Source organism: Drosophila bipectinata, chromosome 3L (genome assembly GCF_030179905.1).
Source record: "Drosophila bipectinata strain 14024-0381.07 chromosome 3L, DbipHiC1v2, whole genome shotgun sequence".
Taxonomy (NCBI): Eukaryota; Metazoa; Arthropoda; class Insecta; order Diptera; family Drosophilidae; genus Drosophila; species Drosophila bipectinata.
Window position 1 is genome coordinate 15,106,499 of NC_091738.1, and position 12,659 is coordinate 15,119,157.

General features: G+C 36.9%; 3 protein-coding genes across 5 annotated transcripts in view; 1 reads left to right on the forward strand and 2 right to left on the reverse strand.

Moving 5' to 3' along the window:
- The window catches only part of klar (klarsicht), a 42,566-nt gene that overhangs the window by 21,194 nt on the left and 8,713 nt on the right, over window positions 1-12,659 (reverse strand). The window contains exon 1 of one of the 3 annotated variants that reach the window (XM_070280224.1): window positions 4,069-4,098. The exons of the other annotated variants lie outside the window; for them this stretch is intronic. The gene's annotated coding sequence lies outside the window, so the exon portion shown is untranslated. Of the gene's footprint in view, window positions 1-4,068; window positions 4,099-12,659 lie in introns of those variants that run through there. 3 annotated transcript variants of the gene reach the window in all.
- Window positions 9,679-10,057, reverse strand: LOC108133521 (zinc finger protein 512B-like). The gene is made up of 2 exons (XM_017253477.3): window positions 10,046-10,057; window positions 9,679-9,990 (listed from the first exon to the last, which is right to left on the reverse strand). Exons 1-2 carry the CDS (start codon window positions 10,055-10,057, stop codon window positions 9,703-9,705), a joined length of 300 nt encoding a protein of 99 aa, XP_017108966.2. The 3' UTR covers window positions 9,679-9,702.
- Window positions 10,715-11,090, forward strand: LOC108133522 (zinc finger protein 512B). The gene is made up of 2 exons (XM_017253478.2): window positions 10,715-10,726; window positions 10,782-11,090. Exons 1-2 carry the CDS (start codon window positions 10,715-10,717, stop codon window positions 11,061-11,063), a joined length of 294 nt encoding a protein of 97 aa, XP_017108967.2. The 3' UTR covers window positions 11,064-11,090.

Sequence of the window (12,659 nt, forward strand, 5' to 3'; positions counted from 1 at the left end):
AGATTTAAGACCAAGAGATTCAATATTGAATGGCTTGGCATCTTGAAAATAATATTCATAAAATAGTTGTTGCATAATATGAGGATTATCTCTTAAGAGTCATTAAGAGCTTGTGTCCTTCACTGGATAAAACTATGCAGTAACCTCTACCTTGCATAATTACTTAACCTCTGACATTAAGGTGGTGTCTTTAAGGCCTTTAGAACCAACCAACCGAAGGTCGATTGGCGCACGTCTGTAAGCATATAATTAGAGGCTTAATTCGGTGAAAGCCAATTGGCAGACATTGCCTTTTGGTCACTAAGACGACACAAGAAACCTTCAAAATGGCCCAGAACCTACAGCGTAAAATGAATTAATTCAAAAGATACAGAGCCTAGCTGACAATGAATGCCAAGGAAGGAATTACAATCCATCAGTGCTTTCTTTGACCCTGAAAGGGTGTTAAAACCCTCTACGAGCCAAACCCCAAAGTTACCATTATTTTTCCGCCGTTACATTACAATCTACGGAACATATTACCTTTATGGAACTCCCATGAGGATTAAATTTCTCTCCACATAACCTACTCATATATGACAGCTTGAACAAAGAATTTCTCTCAATACCCTTCCGTAACTATGAACAAGAGGGGCTTAACAGAGAGTGCGGTACTTAGTCCGGCTTACACAATATGCCATTAAATGGCTTCAGTAAGTTTGACCTCAAAAATGAAACTTCCACAAAAACTAGGCTAATTATAGTTTCATTGCAGCAGGTTGGTAAAAATTTTTACTAGATCTGCTATCTGTGGAATAGATAAAAAATAAACCCGTTGTTCCTGAATTGGTTCCGCTGGGGAGGTTTTCAGTTGAGGTAGTTTCCGGTCGGCTATGAGTTTTACTATTTTCTTTCTACGGCTCTATTTAGAGTTCATTTTGTAGTCCCCCTTCAGGGAGTATTTTCATTTTGAAGAACAATTTTTAATAAAATGTTGTAACAAGAGAAATTAGATTGTTTGGAAAGTGTGCTTTTAATAATTATTTTTACTTCCAGCTATAAAGTATGTGGTGTACTATTAAAACGATCATGTTTAAACATATTTTCTCTTCATATAAAATCTTAAATGAAAACCCTCTTGTAAAACCCATATCGCAACAGCCTCTTATAAGTAAAATAACCAAGGGAAGCCAAACAAGGGTCCTACATCACTGTAGGGAGTAGGTATTTGATATCAATGCCCATGTTTTTAAAGCCAAGACGAGAGAAATTATGCTAATCGTGGCTGCCAGCAGTCGTGAGACCTATGTAAGCCATGAATGTAATCAATAAAAGCGAGTAAAAAGAGATCGCAAGCCATGGATTTTTGTGGTAAGAAAAAATAGAAAGGAATCGGAAAAAAATATATATAACAATGAATATACAAAAATAAAAAAAATGAGTTCACTAACTTTGTTAATTAGTTTCTTCTTGTTAATATTAACGCGTTTAAGGGCAACGAACTGTAGTTATGAAAGGGACTCTGACTCCCACCACCAAAGAGTAGGAGTGCCACTTCTGTTGGGAGTTTAGTTACTTTCGTAATAGAGTCGGAGTAGGAGTCACTATGGTGCTACAATTCGTACATTGGAACCTACAATCCCAAGTTCGCTAGATGGCGAAGCAGAATAGCTAAAGTAATAATTTTGATTCGTCTTACACAACAAAACAGCAGCCAGCGAAACGACAGAACGAAGACGAGACCAATGTAGAAGCCGTTGACCCCGCGGATGGTGTAGCCGCCTGCCTAAGACCCCAACTCCAAGCCCCGTCCAGTCCGGGCCAGTCCACTACTCTACTCATCTCCGATCCTCAATGCCAGTCCCTTTCGCTCCCGATCCCACCGCAACTTAAGTGGAATCGAGTCGCAGTACAGTTCCTGTATTAATGGCTTCTTGATAAAAGTAATTTAATTAAAATTGCATATAATTTTAATTGCAAATAACAGAATTAAGCCATTTGATGGGTATTGCCTACTAAAAATCAAATGAGCTCAACTAGTTAATCCAACTAGTTAAACAAAAAAGTGATTCCCTATTAGTTTGCCCCCTGTTGTGGTCATTAATCCAGAACACACTCCACATGAACTGACTGTCATTTTTGCCTTGGCTTGGCTTGGCTCGGCTTGGCCCGGGCCGGACTGCGATTCTGGTACGTGGTTGGTGGAGCAGAGCCGAGGACCGACCGGAGGAGCCAGAGCCAGCTGCATTCACCACGTTTTAGCCGTTTCTCAGGAATTGTCGTCGTTGGCCGGGCCGAAAGGGAACTGTAAATGGAGGAGGAGCATGAGGAGCTCTTCTCCCTTTCGCACCATTGGCAATAATACAACATATTGTTGATGCCACAGTTCTTGTGGCATATTTCGAAGGGGAATTGCAGCACAGCGAAACTGGTTTCCCTTCTTAGACGCTACTAATTGGAGCTGGATTTCCAGAGACCCAGCGACACTGCAAGCCTGTCCGATAAGGTGAAAATCGATTACGTAAATCGAATGGTAATTTCCAAAGACGCTTTAAAATTTAAGCACAAACGAAGTCATCAATTCTTAATAAGTGGAAACCCACTCTTAAAAATCATGCTTGTCATATCATTGATCTTGATATGAACATTATCTAAGAGTGTTCTTCAGATAAGCCCATTTTTGTGACTGATTAAGGGTCATGACTTTGGAGAGTATTATGTTTCATAACTTTAAACAGGTTAAACAGAAGGGTTAATTTAACTAAAAAGGTTTCAATACCTAAACCTCAACCGCAATGTCCTTAAAACTGGTTTCTTTTTCCAGAAAGCTCAAACAAGTTATCGTTTATTTTATAAAAAAAAAAAAAAAATATATAACTCTAAGGAAAGTCAGCTTTAGAGCCGAAGCTTATATACCTTTTTATGTTCAGAAAGTCAGTTAAACAATAAAAACATGCCATGGAAAGAGTTTTTATCTGATTGAAGTGTGTCATAAATATGTGACGGGGGGATTTTGCATTCGTTCCCGAAACTTGTAGGGAATTCATTTCAAAGCTTAATGACAGTCAAAAGAGATGAGGTTTTATGATTATTGTCATTGCCGAAAGCCATGTCCAATTAGTGATTTGAAATCATTTTCCGGGCTGTCCGAAAATTATCTAGTAAGGCAGCCCATGAATACTGATGATATACAAATTGCTCAACACAATTGTTTTAACATTTGGAGCGTTACGATAGGGTTACCAATGAAAAACAGAACCTTTATTATCATCATTAAAAGAAATTATACATTTCTGTTTACATGATTTACAGCTTTGTTCGAAATTCAAAAAATTTTTACCTAAATATGATCTCTACTAAATAAACGAGTATTTATGAGCACTCGTATCTATACACAGTAGTTTCGTACAGTTAATTTCTTTCCTCCACCAAAAAAAGCCTTCTCACTCGTCCCATTTATAATTAAAATTGCTCACACATTATTTTCGGTTGAGAAGTGGAAAACTACGCATAAAATAGCTCACAAATACACAGAAAGTGTGAAAAATAAGCAAACTTATGGTTCAAGAATTCAAGCCATATCGATGAGGGCACCAAACTAAAGCAGCAAAACGTGCACGAGGGAAATACATATTTTCACCACACACTATATATTTTCAATACGCAAAAAATAAAGGCAAATAAAGTATCTTTAAGATACACAAGAAGGAGAGGACAGATATTTCGAGATAGAAGACCACAACATACCCGTAGAGTTGGGGATTAGTCCGAATCATCGGCTTGAAGCCATTTTATTCCTATTTGGGCGAGAGAAACTGTAATATCCACGATGTCCACGAGATCCACGAATAAGAAACAGGCAAACAGGCCGATAAAAGAGGAAGTATCTTGAAATGTCGTAAATCAGAGCATGCGGCGACACACGACCCAAGATCCCCGATCCCCGAGATGGTTTTGTTTAGTAATATACTGGTATAATATCTTTCATGTGTCGGAGATTCCACTCTCGTTTCTGAAAAATCTTTTTCTTTTCTTTTTTTTCGTATTTGTTTGTTGCGGCACTCTTATATTTTGGTGTATTTTTCGTACATTTTTGCGGCTGCTTTTCGTCGACGAACACAAAAATACAAAAACAACGGGCAAGAAAGGCAAGTAGGTAGTTTACCTTTGCGTTCGAACCCCGAGTATTTTGCGCACTCACAGATACAGCTGCGCCGCTTCACATAGATACGCCGTTGCCGGAGTTGGGGTTAAGAACAAATACAAACACACACACATACACAGATATACTTTAAATGCAACGGAACTCGGAACGAGGGAGAGCGGGAAGTTTTATAAAACGATGCGGGCCGCGTTGCTGCTCCGTACAAAAATGCAATCGTAACGTGGTTTTATTTTATATGGAAGTATATACAAGGTTTATCGCTGAACTATACATAACTGAGTAATAATTACTCCAAAAAAGATTACTTATTTTTTTTGGGAAGTATATAGGTCTGGAGCTGAACAAAAGTATGGGCACTGTTCTATAGATTCTACACTCAGTATTCTTCAGCTTAACATCTCACTTTTTAATTTATTTTCATGAGGGATTTAAAGATAATTTGTATTTAGTAACCGACGCTTCGCGCGCATTTTTTTTTTTTTTACTGAATTGCTCATCCGTACCAAACAGATCCGGTCCGATCTCGCGGAGCTCGCGTCTTACTTTAAGTATATACACAAGAGCATTGGTCTATGTAGATACCATTAACAGTATCTGTAAAATGCCACTGTTAAACGCTGCATTTGTATCTGTGAGTGTAAGTGGCCGCTGTTAAGCGCTCTCTCGAGATTCTCCACGTTTCTCCCTCGCACCATGCATAATGTTAGCATAGTGCATTTTGAATCTGTAGATACTTTAACAGTATCTGTAGAGTTCCTCTGTTAAGGATTTATGGTTTATTGTTCATTTGTATCTGCATGTAAAGTAGTAAGTAGTATCTGTAAGTTACCACTGTTAAACCTTATTAACCATGAGAGCGCGGAACTCTCTTAATTCTCTTCACTTTTCTCCGTCGCACTTTTTTTTTTACTTTTTATTTTATTCTTGAATTAATAAAAAATTGAATTATTAAAAAAAAAAACTAAAATTCTTCAGGTTTCAAGTTCGAAACATTGGAACTTGGAATATAATAATTAGAATTATTTTTTTTTTCCTATTATCATCATTATCATGATTATTGTTTAAATATTGTAATGGAATTTGAAAGTCTAATCGGGCAGGTCTTCCTGCTAATGGCAGATGATAGTTTATGTTAATTGGAAATTAGTTAGTCGCTAAAAGAAAACTCAGTAAGTTTGTGATAATTCACACGATGAACATTAACTAGTCATTGTTTGTAAAAACCATAAAGATATGTAATATAGATACAACTGCAGCACTTTTTTTCGAATCTGGAACTACATTTTTTAAACTTGAGGAAAATTTCAAATAAGAGCTTCCTATAAATAAATGGGAGTATAATAATAATATACTTCATACACTCTTGCAAAAGATATCAAATTTTATATCCAACCCACAAGATATATTGTCTTCAGAGCATGCTCACCATTTCGAAAGCAATAAACTATTAATATTAGGATTTTACTCTATTTTAAAAGCAGGAAACGGTTTAATTTCAACCACGAACAGCGACTTACCGCCGCATGGGCATGAATGCCCCAGGCATGGCCTATTATGTTTCTGGATGTGCTACTTACAAGACAATAAAAAATATGCGCTGACGAGTGCCAATTGGATTTTCTCAACAGGGAATAATTAATTAATCTGTGGGCAACTATATGGGTCACTGTAGTAATTTATAAAGCCGAATTTCGTTTTATTGTTGGAAACTTTTGCAAAACTATTTATTAAAAATTTATTTTCTATAAAATCAGAGGATTTTGTGGCCGAAACCGTGAAGACCACTAGAGCCATTCGACTATACCATGCTACTAAAATTATGTTGTAGCGTGGCCTAAAAGAAACAGTAGAAGAAAGACAGAAGCTTTCTCAAACAGGCGACGACTACGATGGAAACAGTTTAAAAGTTGCGAGCTCATTGTTGCATGTGCCCCGGACTTGGGGAGATTTAAAGAAGAGAATGCTACAGCTAGAAGCAAAAGCCACCGTTTAGCAACTTGACTACCTAAACCGCCTTCCTTGTTCCCCCCTCAACCTGTCGCTGCTCACTCATCTAGCTGTTCTAGTGAACTGTTGAGTGAACTTTGCTTTCGTTATGAATCCAAATCCGTCTAGTGATAGCAGCGTGTCACGACTAATACCATAAGAGCGATAGTTGTTTTGGCAATAATTAACTTTTAGCAGAGAAATTCAAGTTGAATTCAAACCAAGATGTCATGCTCTTTGAATCTTTAACCAAGTTTTAAGCGTATTCGTTAACTTGAATTCGTCGGTCTCGGCCAAGCGTGATACAGTTAGAATAATGGTGATTGATAAATATTGCCTATGCACGATTTTCAGCATTTAATTGAAGTTTGAAGCGCAATGTCCCGAAGTCTTTCCCGAATGGCGGAGCTGCTGTTACTGCTGCTGTGTGGGTTCCAGTCACCAGGCATTAATGAGGTTGGTCTAATTGATGGCAGCTCTTACAGTTTTCTCTGCTTTTCCCACTGCCTTTTGTACTCTTTTCCACCCACACACCCTGAAAAGGGTTTCTTTAAAACTAATTTCTTTGTGGACAACAGTAGGAAACTTGCGGCAACCCACAACCTTTTAAAACTAACATTTATATAGGTTGGGGCAAGACCTTCATAAATCTTAAAAAAAAAACTTAGGCGGGAGAAAAAAAATTCATTTTTGAAGGGTACCCTCTAGAAAATTTTACAAAATATCTAACCAATTATTTCTTTTATAGATTTTGATGTAGATTTATGGAGAATAGATCTACGAATCTTTTAAGGTATTCCGCTCAAGAATCGGATGACTATTTCCAAAGATATAACCTTTGTTTGGAGTCATATAATGAATTTGAAGTTGAATTTTCAAAAAAAGATCCTCCAGAAAATTTGACAAAAAATTTAAAAATATATTTTTCTTTTAGATTTGGATGCAAATCTATGGAGAATCTTCCGAACAATCTTTTAAGGTATTCCGCTTAAGAATCGGATAACTATTGCCAAAGTTGTAACCTTTGTTTGGGGTCATATAGTGACTGCATGCAATTCTGTAGATTTTTGAAGCGGTACTTCCAGAAAATTAAACAAAAAATTTAAAAAATTATTTTATTTTTATATTTAAAAGCAGATTAAGAGTCAACAAATATACGAATCTTTTTATGTATTCCGCTCTAGACATCTAGGATGTAAATTGTAAAAGATAGAGAGATTTTAAAGGCAGTTACAAAGAAAATTGTCTAGACTTTGAACTCCAGGCTAATATATGTTTGAATTTTCAATCACCGAACGCCAAATTAATTTTAATCAAGAAACACTAAAACTATCTTCAGCTGCCTGACCTAGTGCTCCACTATTGGTCTGTGATCCGATGGATGAAAGGCGAAATCATACTATTCTCCATACTTTCTTCCATTCTTTTTTTTTAAATTTTTTTTTTGCGCGCCTTGCAGCTGCCGTATATGCGCCTGCGCATATTTTTATGAAAAATAACAAACCAAGTGCCGCCCACCGGTTACTGAGCCATAATTTATGCGGCGGCTTCTCTGTTTGAGGCTAAAGTGGAAGAAAAACTATTCTTGAGTAGGCAAAGGGGAAAAAAGTTCTTTCTAGTTAATAATTTACAAAAAAAAAAAATTGTATTTAACTGTATAGTGGCCCTAATTAGTGGATGGTGTTACTTTGCTGTATTAAAATGGTATTTGTAGGCCAGAAAAAAACATAAATAGTTAGCTGAGGGTTAAAAGAAAATACTAGAGGTATTAAATATTAATAATAGCTTATGCCAGGACGATTATTATCCATTATTATTTAAATAAAAGCAAAGAAAAATGACTAGACTTCTTCAGTATTACCCTTCTCCTATTACCCCTTTTTCATTATTTTATATTTTTTTAAACCTACCACTTAAACATAAAATGTACAATGTTAATCCAAGTGCGGGATCATAAAGAACCACAAGTCGGATTTCCTGCAAGTTTTCATGTTTGTTCCACATGCTTTGGTCGAAAAAAGCCACATAACTGATCCGCCCCAGCCCAAAAACAAAGTAGATCACTGCCTTTTGAGGTATTTTCTTCAGCTGCATATGGAGCGCTTGGTGTACGCATACTCTGCCACAGATAGTTCCCAAGGAAATAGAAAACATTTTTTTCCTGAATCGCTTTTCTCAAAATCCAACAAACCAATCCAGTTACCTCCAGCAAGTAACAATCGTTGGCCTGGCCAACATGTCTTCCCTTATTTGTAGACTATATCAGAAACACAAATCAGATGGAAAGATCTGTCCAAGAAACAAGCGACGAATAAACAAAGGCTAGGCTAGAAGCCTAAGAAGAGTTGTTGGGCATAAGAATCCCTAAAAGAATGTCTTCAAGTTGTCTTCGTCTGTGAAAAAAAATGGATACAATCTTCAACTGATATTCGGTGGCTAAAACCCAAAGGTAGTTAAATAAGAAACTATTTTAATACAAAGTAAAAATTTAGGTCAAGTCCCATCCACATTACTGTGACTAGGTGACTAGTTGTTTCAACTACACAACAAACACAAATGTTTCTATTTAAATCACCAAGCACAAAGAGTCGAGAAGAAATAAGGTGGCAAAGGCTGCAAAAAAAACAAAGCTACAAGTCAACTGGTATAGGGGAAACCGGAGATCCGTAACTGCAAACAAGTTAATGAATGTATCTGACAAATAAATATGCTTAGAGCAACTGAAGCATTAGCGCCGAGAGAAAGACGCGACAAATAGTGTTGGTTAAAAAGAAGAAAACAAAAAACAATGATTATAAAGAGCTTCAACAACTCAACAACAGCAATTGGCAACAATTAAATACACTGAGGAGGTTGCATATCCACTCGCTGCAAACTATTCTTAAAAATAGCCAAGGCTAGTAAAGTTTTCGACATGCAAATTAGGGTCAGGTACTATATTCATGGAAGATATTGGGGGACTATAAAAATTGAAATTGCTTGCAAATTGCATCTAAATGGTTCTTTATCTATCAACTACCCGAAATGAGGTACATGGTATATGAGTATAACTTTAGCTTGGGTATCTTTACCTATAAGATCTAGCTATCTATGGATAAAGTACAGCCAAAGGCCTAAGATGCCAAACTTTTATATTTTTTTTTTTAAATAAATAGATATTGTAAGACATATAGATAGTTATATATATATATCTATAAAATCATATAGAACCGATACAAGTATTGTAGTATAAATTATGTTAGAAGGGGTTCTTTACATTCTGAGATGTAAGAAGACGTGAAGACTATCTAGAACCCTGTAGTCTACTGTGGTAGTCACCCACACCCTTTCAATCTAAAAAGGATTAGTTCTAAATGACTTCACTTAAGCAGAGTGGGTATGATAGAAGTCTACCCGGATGAGGAACCCTTGAGAAGAGGTCTTTGAGAAGATCGCCTCCTATATACTGCGTCAAAAATATATCTCCTTATAATTTTTTTAATAGAAAAATATGTTTTTTTTTTTTTAATAATTCATTTTTTTATTCAACAATCTTGTCTAGTCTTCGATGAGGTTTTTCGATTAGGAATCCTTTAAAATCCACCGTAATAGTCATGTCCGTAGCTCGAAACAGCAAAGGACTTGACGACAGGCACACTGTGAACCACAGGAACATGCTTTACCACGGGAACATTCTTAATGACTGGGACGTTCTTCACCACGGGAACGTGCTGAACCACAGGGACACTCTTCACCACCGGGACGTGCTTCACGACGGAAACCACTGGAGCTACATGGGCCACAGGCACCACACCGTAAGATGGGGCAATGTAGCTGGGAGCAGCGAGGACCACCGACAAGAGGGCGAAGAATACGGCGATCTACAAAGTTTATATTTTTTTGATGAGAACACCAAGGATATCTATTAGTACTTACAAAACGGAACATTTTGAGGATTGTTTTAGGGCTTGGAACTAGGAGCTTTAGCTACTGAAGAGTGTAGTCGATGGACTGTATTTTTTGACCATTGGCTTCACCTTTTTATAGGTATAGGTTCTACTGAATATGGCGCTAAACTTCTGCTAATATATTATGACCAAACACGTTTAATTATACTTGAGTTTCCATAATACGCAGCACAATGCGTATTATACTTTTGATAAAAACTTTCAAAGTTGGTCGCGAGCGGCGAGACCATTCTTTAATCTGTCGATTGTTAAAAATTTGTCATTATTTCTGTTCAATACCTTTACGTTTAAACTTTAAACAATTAAAATCTTTGCGTTCGTTTGCCCATCTTTGTCGTTATGTCGATCGCACCACGCGTGGCTGATGATCGGTCAGAACCAAGGTCGATATATCGACATAAATATCTACCAAGACGACACCTCTGGGTCAACTGATAGGTCCATTCTCCCAATTAAACCAACAATTTATACAAAGGAACGGATAAACCCGTTTGGCGCGTGGTCAGAGGGCACCTCTAAGCCTCATCGCGGGCCTATATAAAGAAAATGGTTTGGTGGAAAACTATCAACAGTCCACCGACTCAAGCAGAAGCCACTTCACTTTCAAACGTATCTATTCGGAGATCTTCTTCTAAACATGTTCCGCATTGTAAGTAGAAGGATCTATTCCAACTTCTTCATCAATTAATATAATCTTATTATAGATCGCTGTTATCCTCGCTCTGGCTTCGGTGGCTCTTGCTGCCCCCAGTTTTGTTGATTCACACTACGGTGTGGTTCCGGTTGCCCACGTATCTCCAGTGGTCTCCGTTGTGAAGCAAGTGCCTGTGGTGAAGAGTGTCCCTGTGGTTCAGCATGTGCCGGTGGTGAAGAATGTCCCTGTGGTCCACCATGTTCCCGTTGTCAAGCATGTTCCAGTGGTCCACAGTGTCCCTGTTGTGAAGACCTTCGCTGCCCCCGCCTACGGTCATGTCATTTACCATTGATTCTCCAAGATATTGATTTGAATTGTACCAACGATGATTAAATAAAATGTTATAAATAATAAATCAAGGAAGTTTCTTTTTTAAAAACTACTCTTTTGATAAATTTTGTCAATTAGAGCGGATAACGAAATCGACAATCATTATGTTCCCAATTGGGTTCGAAACTTGAAACCCTTCTCTTTTAACTTTCAGTTTCGTGTAAGACCCTTTAACAAAACTTTCAGGGTTTTACAGCAGAAGAGAAAGAAAGAAATGTATGTAGTTATAAAGGATTAAGTTTAGGTATTAATATTTAGTAACTAACTCCACTATTGAACTTAAATGTTTAAAGACCTAAGTAATTCAAAACCAAATTAATGCTGAATCCAATTATCTGGTACTTCATACGTTCAACTTGAAGCTCGCAGCTTAAACATTACATTTTATTGTGTACTTTTATCAAACAATTTTTTTTTGTTTTGTAGTTGATGCCAAACAATGGCAACTAGTTGGTCAGAGAGTCGGACTAAATAAAAACGAAAGTTTATCAAAGGTTCAGTTGACGCGAAAGTTGAACTATAACTGAAGTTAGCAGCGAGTGGACCTGCAGTCATTGCCGGGTTTCGGGCTAACTACTATCCAGCTGATACCGTGGCCAGTTTGTGTGTTTGTTTATGTTTTATTGCCGCGCGGCAATTGCAATCAACTCGGTTAAGCTACCCAGATGGCCATATGGTCCACATTTATATTCAATGCTTGACTATGGAGTAACTCAACGAACTAGGCGAAAGGTTATATCCAGCAATCGTTATGTAAATCCGGTTGTGGGAGCTTTGCCGCCAAAAAACAATGAAACCCAGTTGGATAGAATTGGACAGCTAAATTAGAAATGCAATCCAAATGCGGTTATTCATATCCTCAATAATCCATAAAGGGTTCGATTGAAACCTCAAAAATATGACTCACACAATGACCACTTTGTTGCCCTAGCCTCCACGATAAGATAATGTATTCCACGGGGCACTATTAATTGAGGCTGTCAACAGATTATCGAAAGAGGTTGTTGGAGCTGAAGCTGATTGTGAGGAAGTAGTTGGAGCTACCTCTCCCTTTTCGTTCACTTTTCTTAATTATAGCCCAGCGATTTTTGAAATGCTAACAAAGGGTAGAAGTATTACGTTTATGGAGCTATAATTTTTGGAGCTATGTTGGAGTTATTAACGATGATTTCATAGATTATGCAATGGTATGTTTAATCGAAAGACGGGAATGCTTGTAAGTTGCAAGAAAAATTAAAGAAAAGGGAAGCTGTTTTGTCTAATTATATTCAAAAATCATTGCTCTTGAGGCAATCGTTCATAAAAGTTTTTATTTATTTATTATATTTTTTTAAAGTTAACTTGTTTATTTATTTAGTCATTGGTTTATTTGTTTAGTCCTCTACTAGAAGATAGTATAAATCCTTTAAACTAAAGGGTTACTACTACTTAAGCTATGGTACTTATTACTTAAAGAAGGATCTTTTCTTAACAAAGTGTGGTATAGTGTAGTTAGTTAGTGATATTATAGTATAGTATAGTTAGTTGCTTCCAAATATTGAAAGGTATATTAAAATAT